Source organism: Melanerpes formicivorus, unplaced genomic scaffold, assembly GCF_026170545.1.
Source record: "Melanerpes formicivorus ecotype bairdi unplaced genomic scaffold, bMelFor1.0.p_v2 SCAF_69, whole genome shotgun sequence".
Taxonomy (NCBI): domain Eukaryota; kingdom Metazoa; phylum Chordata; class Aves; order Piciformes; family Picidae; genus Melanerpes; species Melanerpes formicivorus.
This window is the reverse complement of record NW_027142421.1, coordinates 3,524,929-3,538,484: the sequence shown is the minus strand read 5'-3', so window position 1 is coordinate 3,538,484 and position 13,556 is coordinate 3,524,929. Positions and strand designations below refer to the sequence as shown.

The 13,556-nt window shown below is 41.7% G+C and overlaps 1 protein-coding gene across 1 annotated transcript in view; it reads left to right on the top strand.

The window, feature by feature from the left end:
• The window catches only part of GMDS (GDP-mannose 4,6-dehydratase), a 385,892-nt gene that overhangs the window by 45,285 nt on the left and 327,051 nt on the right, over nucleotides 1–13,556 (top strand). The window contains exons 2-4 of the mRNA XM_068162936.1: nucleotides 1,871–1,915; nucleotides 6,967–7,054; nucleotides 10,321–10,430. Of these exons, the coding sequence (XP_068019037.1) occupies nucleotides 1,871–1,915; nucleotides 6,967–7,054; nucleotides 10,321–10,430 (243 nt within the window). The remainder of the gene's footprint in view (nucleotides 1–1,870; nucleotides 1,916–6,966; nucleotides 7,055–10,320; nucleotides 10,431–13,556) is intronic.

Sequence of the window (13,556 nt, the reverse complement as noted above, 5' to 3'; positions counted from 1 at the left end):
TTAGGGGACAGTAAATCAGCAGGGCTGTGCCAGAGCCGGCAGCCAGCCTGCTGTCACACTTGCTGCTGGTTTCCCACTCATTGTAAAGCCCTGCCCTATCGCTCGATGGGCCTGGAGAGGAAGCACGGAGGAAGCAAGTGCCACTGCTGGTTCACAATGTTCCAGGGCGGCTGGAAAGTTTGAGCAATGGCTTGGGTGAGAAGAACAAGACCTTATTGACAGGGTTCAATCCCAGTCAAGTCTGTTTCCCATCAGCTTCCGAAGTAATCACAGCCTTTCTTTTTTTTGTCCCCTTTGCACCCAGTGAGTCTCCCAATTAGTCTCAGTTTTACTTTATATATTTATTTATTGTAATTGGCTGAGCAGCCAAGGAGAATTGTGAAGTTTTCTTCTCTCTGATGCACTCTGCAAAGTCATGGAAAAGAAAATCATGGCAACTACATTAGAAGCAGCTGTACCCTCATGTTTCTCCAGAGTTTTTGTTGCATGTTCTTTGAAATTCTCTGTTCAATATGTCTTGTTCTTGTCATTTGATGCACAGAAGTGCAAACTGTTCCAGATCAGCTGGTGTGACACTGGTGGCTGTTTGATTAGGGCACTGTAGAGAAACACATGTAGTGGGAGAAGTATGTAAGCTGAGACTTACTTTCTTGGTTATGTATTCTTCTAGACTGTGCACCACTCCAAGCTGTTCTGCACAGACCTACACAGGGTTTTGTCATCGCTTTTGTATGCAGCCTCTACTGCTAGTCCTAGTCCTGCTGCTTCAGGGCCTCCAAGCGCATTTCAAACCTCTTACTTAACACATTATTCTCCTTAGTCTGTCTATGACACAAAAGAAGTTTATTTAATGAGGTGAGAGATGTTTTTTTCTGGAGAAACTTGCCTTTAAGAAGAGGACCCAAGAGGTGTCTAGTTTAGCACTTAAAGGTCTGGCCATGGTCATGGCAGAGCAGGTCTATGCAGCAGAGTTTCAACATGTAAGTGCAGGTGACATCTTGTGATTTTGTGGTCTGGAACCTGGAATACTCTTTCATATTAAAGGAACAACCAGCTCAAAAAACTGCTGAAATTACTCTTTGGGTATGATGTACTGAACTGGTTAATGTGCACTTCTCTGAAGGCGTTCGTGATGGTGCATACACATCTGTAATATGCCTTGTTGTATTTGGTAATCCTGGCAGCAGTGATGCCAGGGAAACCGTCTTAGTTCAGGAGAATGTGCACTGTCATGTCTTTTGAAGTATTTGCATTTTGGGAGTTTAATCATTTAAGTTTGACAAGGAAGGGGGGAAACCCCCAAAACTAAACAAGCAAACAAAGCCCCCTCGGTGACAGATAAACTGTGAAACTGGCTTCTTCTGTAGGATAAATTTAGGGTGTGCTGGGGATGTTTCTGAAAACTCAGTGGGTCAGGAAGGCAAAATTATTGCTGCCTTTGGGATGCTGATGGAAGGAATGTGTGGATGGAGACACAACTGAGGCACATCGCAAGAGCATGCCAGGTTTGCACTCTTCTCTAGAGTGTTTTTCATTCTCTATCTCCAAAATACTTCAATACCTGTGGTTAGGATATTTTGGAAAGACATCCCCAGGCAGGTCATAATGGAACTTGGGATGAGATTCAAGAGACAGGAGTTCTCAACCGGCACTTGTAAGCAAGTTATTTTAAAATATAATGTTTCTTAATCTAAACTTAACCAAAAAGCATCTCTAGTATTTTCAGGTCAGTGTATAAATCTGGAGAAATCAAAGTAGATGCTTGTTACCCGGTCAACTCACGTTTTTCCCTTTTTGAGACCTGAGGCAGACTAAATCTCCCAGGGCTATTCACTGCTTCTGATATTTTCCTCTATCTTACTCTTCCCAGGATGGATCGTACTTGGCCGAGTTCCTGCTGGAAAAAGGCTACGAGGTGAGTGACTTGGTGACCAGCTGCAGGCTGATGTACTCGGCTGGATGCTGCAGCTCTGACTTCCTCTGCCTCTGTCCTTCCCTCTGTATGTTTTCCACTCCAGCCCTAGATAACAAATCGCAGTTCTGGGGAGGAATGTGCAACATGGCCTGTAATCATGCCAGCTTATTGTGCTATTTATCACTGGATGTCCACTGGTGGATTCCCTCCTCTCCTTGGGGTATAGCTGCTTTGCATGTTTCCCGCCAGCTCTGATAAGCAGCGACCTGTGCAAGCCAAAAGTGTAAGGAATTGGGGAATAATTTATGATGCAATGTACCCCATAAAGGAATGAGAGTCTTTCATTTTTCTCTTTTCTCCCCCTCCACACTAAAGTCTGCTTTATTTTAGCAGTTACACTTCAGCAATGGAAACCTTGCCTTTTGCTTTCTGTCTTTAAAAGCAAAAATAAAAACCAAACCAAAAACCCCACCCCACCTCCAACCCAAAGAATATACTTTGGTAGTGTCACTGTTCACCTCTTGAATTAATTATATTCTTGCTTAGCACAGGGGTTTTATTTAACTTTTTTTCCTTAAAATAGAGGGTGTTTGATTCCTTACTAATTTGCTGCATAGTTTTCCTTGGCAAAACCAATGAGCTTTTTTTGTTGGTGGTGTGCGTGGCCCAGCAAAGCAACCATCATGTTGTGGTGGTATGATTTGATGGTTTTGAACTGTTGTGGACAGACAGCGAGAATATTTGCCTCTTCAGGCATGGGAGGTGCTTCCAAAATGTATGATAGTGGAAGGAAAGGGGCATTTGATTTAATCTCCTGACAACTGGATGGGGTACTTGGTGCCATGGTTTAATTGATTAGATAGTGTTGGATGATAGGTTGGACTCGATGATCTCAAAGGTCTCTTCCAGCCTGGTTAATTCTATTCTATTCTAGCACAATATTCTCTGGGGTTTTAGTAAAACCTAATGCTCATTCCAATATTGGGTTTTATGACACTACCCCATAGCTGAGTGAGAATTCTCTGCTCAGCCAGTCTGGATTTTCCATGCTTTTGCATGTGTTGAATCTTGCTTTGCTCATTCCTTTCTCCACTTTCAATCGATCAGTTTATTGGTGTTGGATTTCCAGTGTTGTAAATTGATAAATTCTACTATTTCTCCATTCCATTTGGGGAAGAGGGATGTCTTTGAGGTTGCCTCTGCTACTTTAAAAGCACATGCTCTCTCCTAGTCCACAATGAAATTGGTAATTGCTAACTGCCACTAAAATGAAATGCAGCCCTTTTCACAACAGAAAGGTTACAGTAATTGGGTAGAGGCTTTTTGTTTTATTCCTCAACTCTCCATCTACTTGTTGGAATTCTTTCCTGTGTTCCCAGTTAGAGACCTCTGTTCTGGAATAACTGGACACATGTGGTAACTGAACCTCCTTAAGATGGTTCACTTGACTTTTTAAATTCTGATTTTTTTTTACATTTTGGTCTATTTAAAGATTAAACCCTATTGAGAAGGGTTCACTGATCCACATTCTTAACTAGATTAACCAGTTTGCACACATTTTGGCCTGTCACAAAGTTTGCATTTCACTTGTCCTGTGCAGACAAAGGCACCTTTCATCAGTTTTTTAACGGTAATATTGCTGTCATGGATTAAGCATTTGGCAGGTTTTCTTTCTCTTGTATGTGCATACCAAAAAAAGGAGTGGGAGAGAAAGAAGTAAAGAGAGGGGAGAAAAAAAAAAAAAGAAAAGCTGGGTTTGCATGTTTTCCTGTTATCAATGGATGCAACAGGCTCTCTAGATCTGTTTGCTGAAGCTTTTTGAAGTCCTGTGGTGGCTGCATTTAGCACATCTGGTTGGCAAAGTGCTGGTACTGCAGTCATTCAGCTGACACAAAGCCCTTGCAAGCACAGTCTTTCATCAAGCTTTGAGCTGGCAAGGTTTGGCTTATTGGTGCATGCATAGCATGAACTTGAATTTCAGCACGATTTCATTCAGAGGTGGATAATTGAGAGCTCAAAAAGTCTCTCATCAGGACTTTAAGCCAAAGTATTTCATTTTGCTGGAAGAGTTGTGGAGCACTTCGGTTAGCTTCCTTTACAATAATGATGCTTTAAAACTGCAAAGTGTGATTTTTACTCATCAAAAGAGGTGTTTGTTTGAATACTCAAAATATTTCTAGCAGCTTTTGCAAAAGAGAATCATAGAATCACAGACTGGTTTGGATTGGAAAGGACCTTAAAGACCATCTAGTTTCAACTGCTCTGCCGTGGGTGGCAATGCCTACTAGACCAACTTGTTCAAGGCCCCATCCAACCTGGCTTTTAATACTTCTTGGGTGGGAGCTTCCATTCTGGGCAATCTGTTCCAGTGCCTCACCACCCTTGTGGGAAAGAATTTCTTCTAACATCTAATCCAAGTCTCACTTCTTCCAGTTTGAGGCCATTACCCCTTGTCCTGTCTTTACGTGTCTTTTTACAAAGTCCCTCTCCAGCTCTCCTGTGGTCCCCTTCCAATACTGCAAGTTATTATGCAAATGACTTTTTATAAAAGGGTTTCTCTGTAAACCTTATTGTCCTTGTGAATTATCCACACATTCCCAGGATCCCAGGATGTTAGGAGTTGAAAGGGACCTCTGAAGATCATCACGTACAACCCCCCTGCCAGAGCAGGACCATAGAATCTAGCACAGGTCACACAGGAATGCATCCAGATGGGTCTTGAAAGTCTCTGGAGAAGGAGACTTCCACAACCCTTCTTGGGAGCCTGTTCCAGTGCTCTGTGACCCTCACAGTGAAGAAGTTCCTCCTCATGTTGTGGCGGAACCTCCTGTGCTGTAGTTTATATCCGTTACCCCTTGTCCTATCACAGGGGTATTCCATAAGTATTCTGATAGAGCTTTTAACCACATCACTTTGAAAATTTATCTTCATAAATCCATTGCTTGATGAAAATTTCTTTTGGGGAGCCATGTTTCTCAGTTCCCCTTGATCCTCGGAATGGAAATGTTTTTCTTGGTTCTGGAAACATTAGTGTTTGAACTGTAGATCAAGGTAGGTAGTGAGCCTGTCTTGTGGCAGGCCACACACGAGATTTTATGCAAGGAAACTGGCATCATAAATTTGACTCATGAGTTGTACAGATGAAGCTGTTCAGCTGTTGGAGATCTTGCCACCAAAATGTCATTCTGACAGCAGCAAGCTGTCTCACTCTGCAGTTGTGCACACCTTTACACTCAGTTACATTTCAGACTTAAGATGGAATGAAAAGTCTTTTCTGTGTCAATAACCATCACTTGTGTTATGTTCAAAACAAAATTTCCCAGACAAACCCAACCCAATCCAACCCCAAACACTGCCTGTTCTTGCTGATGCATGCACCATGCACCAGTACAGGGTAGGGATTGACCTGCTGGAGAGTAGCTCCGCAGAAAAGGACTTTGAAGTCCTGGTTGATAAGAAGTTATTCATGGCACAGTGATATGCCCTGGTGGCCAAGAAGGCAAATACTGGGGTGCATTAAGAAGACTGTGTCCAGCAGATTGAGGGAGGTTCTTCCCTTCTAGTCAGCCCTAGTTAGATGACATCTGGAACATTGTATGCAGTTCTGGGCTCCCCAGTTCAAGACAGACAGGGAACTACTGGAGAAAGTTCAGCTGAGAGCTATGAGCATGATTAAGGGACTGGAACATCTCTCTTATGAGGAAGGACTGAGAGACCTGGGGCTGCTGTTTAGCCTGGAGAAGAGAAGTCTGAGAGGGGACTTTATTAATGTTTACAAATATCTGAAGAGTGGCTGTCAGGAGGATGTCTTTTCATAGGTACCCAGTGACAGGACAAGGGGCAATGGATATTAACTCAATCACATCAAATTCCCTCTCAAGAGAAAAATTCTTCAATGTGATGCTGCCCAGAGAGCTTTGTGGAGTCTCCTTCTCTAGAGATCTTCCAAACCTGCCTGCATGCGTTCCTGTGTGACCTGCCCTAAATGGTCCTGCTTTGCATGAGGGTTGGACTCAATTTCTGGAGGTTTCTTCCAGCCTTTAGCATTCTATGATTCTAATGGGTCCAAGTTAAGATGAAGCAGGAGAATAAAGCAATGGCTCAACCAAACTGAGTGTAGCATGTGTCAAAGTGTATGGAATCATTTTTAGGAAGAAAGAGCAAGAAGAAGTGGAGGATAGGCAGATGCTGAAGCCTGATTTCAGTTGTGCCAGTACAGCTTCTGCAGCTGGTAACCTAAGCCAACATGAATTTTGGCAGCAGGCTATCTTACATGAGGAAATGGGATCAAAGTCTGAACAATTTCTCTATAATGTATTGGGCAATGTTGGCTTTTTTTCAGTTTTAGAACCAGTGGGTTATGTTCACCAACTTATTCATCGTGGGCGGTTAAAGGAAATTTCCAGCCTGCGTCTCAGCCTTAGGCTTGCCTGTCTCATAACCCACCAGAGACCTGACTCATGAGTCCACAAAACAGCCCTGACTGTTCTGGCTGTCCTTTCAACACCCCAGAAAGTGAAAAAAAAAGCTCTTTTCTAAAATATATTTGGACCTTGCAGCTGCTGGCCTTGTCTTTTACTTCCCTCTTCTCTTTTCTCTAGCTTCATTTCCTGCTGCTGCTTTTCCCGTGCTTAACATCTCTGGCTCCAGAAAGATATCTGTGCAGCCAGTGGTTATCTCAGGATTCAAATACAGCTTCCCTGACTACAGTAACACTGGCAGCTCTTCCTGGGAGATATTGCTGTAGGGCACTTCCCCTTTTTTCTGTATTGTGTGATGCTTTGGCTGTTAGTGGTGTCAACAAGGCAGAAAGTGAAACTACTCAAGGGTATCAAAATAGATAAATCTGACAGCATCAGAGCTTGTCTCCAAACATTTTTTTTTATGACTTAGATAACTGTCTGCCCTTAGGAGCAGAGACAAACTCTGATCACCTGATAGAAAGGTTAGGCCCACATATATGAAAAGAGTGATGGTGAAGGCAATGAAGAACACATTCCTCTTAAATGTTTACCACTTTCCTTTTGTGTTTTTCTTTGTTCACTCCCCAGGTGCATGGCATCGTTCGTCGCTCTAGTTCTTTTAATACAGGCCGCATTGAGCATCTCTATAAGAACCCACAGGCTCACATTGAAGGAAGTAAGACTTGTTTTTTATATTTAAGGGGTTATTTTTAGATTGTGGTTTGTGTTTGGTGGATAAAAGTCCCTGGGAGCAGGAAGGGAATCCCAGTTTCCTCCACCTAAATGCTATTAATGAGTAGTTATTTTAAGCTGTGCTTGATTTAGGATTGGCTGGTTAGGAAAAAAAAAAGGAAAAAACGAACCACCAACCAACCAAAAGCAAACAAAAAAGCACCAACTAACAAAACAATAACCAGAAAACCCCAGCAAAACCAAGAAACCACAAATAAACAAAAGTCCTTTATAGCTAAGCTTGCCTTTCTTTGCTCTTGTTAGCTAGTTGCTCTGTCTCAAAAAGAAAAATGGTGATCTTTCTCCATGAAAATGTCACACAAAGTACAGATATTCCTCTGTGTGTGAGTTATTGAGAGAGGAAGATATGAGAGGATCCAGGAAGGCACTTTCTGTGGTGTGGAAATGCTGACTCAGTGCACACACAGCCTGGCAGCAGCAACTGGAAAATGGCTGCAAAAAGCTACCTGAAGTTTGGGAAGTTCAAAATATTGAGATATCAGAATAAAATGAGGGCTTTTTTGAGGCAATTATTTTAAACACTCCATTTCTCCTTCCTTGTGAGCTTCTTGATCTCTTCCAACTCCTACTATTCTGTGATTCTTAGTGCCTGATGGAGATGAAGGTTTGGGAACAGCCTGTGTGACAGCATGAGTAAGGATGATCAGTTCTAACTGATGACAGGAAGAATGAATCTTTGGAGCTGAATTTCTGCACCTAAGGAATCAATTACTTGTTTTTCCCAAAGGAAAGTCATTGCTCTTGGAAATTTGCTAATAGTTTATAGAATATGTTGAAATTATTACCTTTAGTGTATGCTTTGCAAAAATTGTGAGTGCATTACCTTAAAGAAGGTGAACTGGTCACTTCATGAGAAGCAGCTCAAGCACTGGTATTTACTGTGAATAGTTGCTGCTTACTGTACATCACTCCTTAAAACATCTAATGAAGCAAGGAGTCAAAAGGAATAAAGTATCTTCTTGAAGAACACTGAACCTTGTGCTTCCATCAGGGACAGCGTAAGAACTGTTTCCCATGACTTGCGTTTGAGTTTCATGAGGCAAAATGAAGCAGAAGAAATCAAACAGGAACCTGTGTATTGTGAGGACCATCTTGTGAATATGTGACTTTGAGAAGACAATGTAGGTGGTGATAAATATGTGCATGAACTTTTAAGGAAAGAGGTGTAAGAAAGCAGACTTTATATGTTTTTCTCCACTTATCTCCTTTTCTTAAACTGAGGAATGCAGCCATATGAATGGGAGGAGGAAGAGGAATTGGACTTGGAGTCTCAGGAAAGGCTGCTCCATGGAAACGGTTTGGAAACAATGGGTTTCCAGGCAGTGCTGGAGGAAGCAAAGAAGCAATAGTGTTAGATGTGAACAAACCCTAATTTTGTCTTTGCCCTGTATGTTCTTCCCATGAGGAATTGATTCCACATTGCAAGATGATGAACTTTAGACAGTGAACATCTTTAGACAAAATAAAACCTGGGAGAGCTGGAAGGAAAATAAGTTGTTTCCGGAAGTGAGCCCTGAAACTATTGCTTGCTAAGGAGGTTTTGAGGCTGGATAATGTTACTAAAACCCAAAGGTTTTACATATGATCTATGAAATGTGGTCTTGTTCCAGCACAGCATGGCAGGACTGAAGGCAGGCCACACTATGGCTAACTGATGTGTACCTACCAAAAGGGTCATAACCTGCTTGCTGGCCCTCATATTTAATCAGTTATCTCTTTCTTGTTAAAAAAGTTGCATTACCATTCCCTTACCTGTGAGCCACAGTTTCAGCTGGGTCTTTTCAGAACTGGCCTTCTCAAGCACTGTGGATGTAAAAGCAGATTGCAGTACTGTGGTGTGATCTGCTGGGCTGTAGCACTTCATCAACCTGAACAGCCTCAGGTATTTCTTGTATAAGAGAGTGCAAAGCTGGACACCTGAGTTCACATATTTCTGCCTCATTTAAAATCAGTTGGTAGGTGTCTGTAATAGACCTTGTACTTCTTGGTTTCAGAATAAAAAAAAGGGGGGAAAGAAACCGTTTGATACATTCCTCCCAAAGTGCTGACATGGTCAAATGAGAAGACTGTTAAACTGTACTGAAATGGGAATTTCTTCTCTTTTTTTTTTTTTTTCCCCTGGAGACAGGACAATGTAAACAAATTTATTAAAGTCAAAAACACGAAATGAAATTCTATGTAAATATGTCAAGCGAATGTAAGCAGCTAATTCATGAATAGTCATAATAAGATTTTTCCTTGACTAGATTTATGAATAACAGCATGGTGGTGTGGATGTATGGGGTTTTTTTTAGGTTTTGTTTGTTTGTTTTCAAATAAGAGGAAAATGAAACTTGTCTGACCAAAATGAATTTCACTTCTGGAACAATTTCTTCACAGCTTAGGGTCGGACACTAAGAACAAGTTACTAAGCTATTGCAACCTGCTCTTTTGAATGTGACATGAGCTGGTTTCATGCTCTTACCTAGTTTTTCACACACAAAGTAACTCAGCAGGGAAAGGATGAGTAACTGCTATGTGTACGATCATGTTTGGGATTTTGGTGTGCAGTATCACAATGCATGCTTCACTGACACAACATTCTCTGAAATTCCTCTCCAGTGTGTATCTGCCTTTTTTAAAACACAAACCCAAGAGTGGTAAATGCAGTGTGTTGTGTTGTAATGTTACCTAAAGGTTGGTACCTTAGGTGCTTTTGTCATCTTGTGAAATTATTTGGTGCGGAACTTAAACATGTGCAACGTTTTGGGAAGGAGGAGAAAGCAATCAATGTATGCTTAAGAAGTTATTAGAAACCTTTTTGATTGAAAGATTGTTTAGTTTAGACTTCCAATGATTTCTTTTTGTTTGGTTTGGTTTTTGTTAGCTGAAATTCTGTATATGACACTGTTCTAACTTGTACAGCCTGGGTTAATGAAGTCTAAAACTATTAAATTATATGAATGTTGCTAGGTAGATAAGATAATTGAAAAGACAACCTGAAAAGGGATTCATCTCTCTCTTGCAGGGAAATATGTCCTGGGCTTAAAGCAGGGGGAAAAACCCAAGCAAAACCTTGTTCAGCTGGTGATTTCTTAAAGTTTTCTGATAAATGTTTACTTGATTTTTAAACCTGGAATAGGGTTTGGATTGAGAGTGCTGTAGTATTCTGTGACTAGAATATTAACTCTGTGTCCTTAATCTCTGAAGACATGAAGCTGCACTATGGTGATCTCACTGACAGCACCTGCCTGGTGAAGATTATCAATGAAGTCAAACCCTCTGAGATATACAACCTGGGGGCTCAAAGTCATGTCAAGGTGAGTAGCTTCTGAGCATTGTGAACGTGTGTTGTGGTTGGTGATACCCTGCTTTTATGTATTAGACTGAAGCATGTATATATGTTTTAAGAGCTGCTAACTTTGGGCAAACACTGTTTAAATCAAGACACTTGTGTTTGCTGTGGTGCTAAATTACTGCACGGGTCTCACGACTGAATATGTGTTCAGATGTCAGAATAAAAGAGGTTCAGTTGTCACTATCAACAAACACCACAGTTTTAAAATGTGATTTTCTGCTAGGTGAAACAAGTTTGCTGCTCATCAGTCCTCCTGTAGAAGTTCTGAACTTCAATGCACATCATGCATGTGCATTAAAATAACTGAATGTGCCGGAGTGTTTCACTCCTAGAGTGGCTTCACCTGTGCCAGATTTTAGGCAGCTGGTGAAAACAGCTTTGCTGCTGCCTGAGATATTATAATATCTCTGGTTGGAAAAATCAAGTTTTAGAAACTGAAACAAAAAGGACTTGTTGAGGGTGAGTGACTTGACCCTGCAAGTGCTGCAATATCATAAGGGAAGAAAATGTATAGAAGAGAAGATAATATTGATTCATGGGTTATGCCAAAGTTCACTTTACTAAGAGGTGACTTCTATTTACTTGCAAACACTTCTTTCATACTTCATGATTACAAACTGAAACCAATGGCCATGTAGCAATTTTTTATTACAGTAAGTTCTGTGTCAGACAAATGTCTTGTCCTTGTGTGGGCAACGGGAAAGTGTTCTGAAGTGGAAATGTTCTCTGCCCTGTATTGAGGTAAGAACTGAAGCATTTTTAAGCCTCATGAAAATCCGCTTGGCTTTGGTTTTGTAAGTCAGCTTTCCTAAAAAATTCATTGTGTGGTTGTTTTCACTCTGGGAGCCTTGAATCGCAGTGTAAGGAAATCATGTTGAGAATGCAGTTGTTATCAGAAAACAGCAAAATTTAGAGGTGAAAAGAGAGCAGTTTTGCTTGCATGGTTGATCTAATCAGTTTGTGCTAAACATAAGGCTGATTTGGCTTATTAGCTTTGGTACAGCAGTGTGAAAACAAGGTGACATGAGTCCAAGGAGTCCAGAAGACAGTTTAACTGCTGCTTTGCAACATGAAACCTGAGCAGCAAACATTGCTGGGTATTGACAGCCCAAAGCGAGGTGTCCCAACATTTCTGTCTTTGAACTAGTGCATTGGGTAACAATCTCCATGGAATTTATACCACTCTTAGGTGGTGTTATTATAGTACTAATGTTCTAGTCCCAAACTATTTCCATGTATCTGCTCCAGCTGCCCACAGCTCAAATCACAGCACTGGGATGGCATTCATGAAGGGGTGGTGATGACGACAGAATCACAGAAAACATCCAGTTGGAAGAGACCTCAAAGATCATCAGTCCAACCCTTGACTCCACCACTGCCCTGGGCAGACCATTCCAATGTTTGACAACCCTTTCAGTGGAGAAATATTTCCTAACAACCAGCCTGAACCTTCCTTGATGCAGCTTGAAACCATTTCCTCTACTCCTATCATTTGAAGGTATTTGAAGCTCTGAAGGGAGCTTTAGATAATTATAGAGAGCTGTGAGATCTCCCCTCAGCCTCCTTTTCTCCAGACTGAACCATCCCATCTCCTTCAGATGCTCCTCTAAGGTCATGTGCTCCAGGCTATTACAAGCTTTGTTGCCCTTATCTGAACATGCTCCAGAACCTCAGTGTCCATCTTGTAGTGAAGGGCACAGAATTGAACACAATACTTGAGATGTGGCCTCACCAGTGCTGAGTACAGGGGGATGATCACCTCCCTGTTCCTGCTGGCCACCGTGTTTCTAATGCAAGCCAGGATGCCACTGTCTGTCTCGGCTACCTGGGCACACTACTGACTCATATTTGATCAACTGTCAACCAATACCTCCTGGTCCCTCTCCAAGTCGTAACTTTCCAACCACACATCCCCAAGTGTGTAGCTTACCATGATGCTGCTATAGGCTCTTGAATTACACTGGTATGGGCTGTGGGAAAGCTTATTCCTCAAGTATCTCACTGCATGAATATTTTGAGCCCATGCAGGCCTGAGTCTTGGCTTTTGGAGATCTAATGTGGTTTAATGCACAATGAAGCTCTTAGAAGCTAACCTGCATGAAGCAGGCCAATACTTAGGCAATGCTGAAGTTCTGCAGGAGGTCTAGATGGACTTCTTCAGGGTTTGCTGCTGCTTCTTCTTCTCCGGTAATACTTCTGTTGTCGCAGTTGAGAACATGGGCATCTCAAGTCTGCTGCCTGAGGTGTTTGGGAGACTTGTCTGGGGTATCAATACAACTTAAACACAACAGTGCTTACATTTAAAAACAGTTCCCAGTGTTAGAAGGAGGAGTAAAAATTGATCACCTGTGAGGGATCAATGTCTTCACCAGAGAACTGAGCATATAAAGTTTGGTTATGTAAACTCACTGTTTTAGCCTGTGTGCACCATGTTTGGGGAGAGAGGGAAGAGAAATTCTAATCTTAGCTTGCTTCACATTCTGGTGACTTTGAACCAGTGACGTCTTCAGTATTTTTTTTGGTGGTGTTTATGTTGGCTTGTGTTTATGCAGAATAAAGTTTTCTATCACTCTCACTTCCAGTTAGTTTATGTGAGCCATGCTGAAATGAAGGAAAATAAAATAATAGGAAGTTGGTCTGGTTTCCTGTAGGAAACCCATGGAGATGAAATTGGTTCTTGGAATGAACCCACAGTAGTCTGGGAAATACTGTCAGAGAAGAAGTTTTTCTGAATCATAAGTAGTGAAGACTGTGACTCATAAAGTAGGTCACTGAGAGGCTGATCTGGTCTTGTATATGGGAGAAAGTGAAGGAAGGCTGAGATATGTTCCTTATTAAAAGCAGTAGACCTAACAAGATGATATCATCAGTAGGAACAAATTATCCAATGTGCATTCCTGCCTGTTTTGGTAAGAAACGCGGATTAGCTCTCCACACCGCAGCTTCTCCACTGGATGCTCGGAAAACAGTAGCACATTCACTTGGTAGTTGTGAGGTAAATAGTCTAGCCTCATTTTTCTTTGCCTGCTTTTTGTAGGTCCTGCTGCATTCAGTGCTTTGGGAATCCAGTGAGCTGGCCTTGATAGAT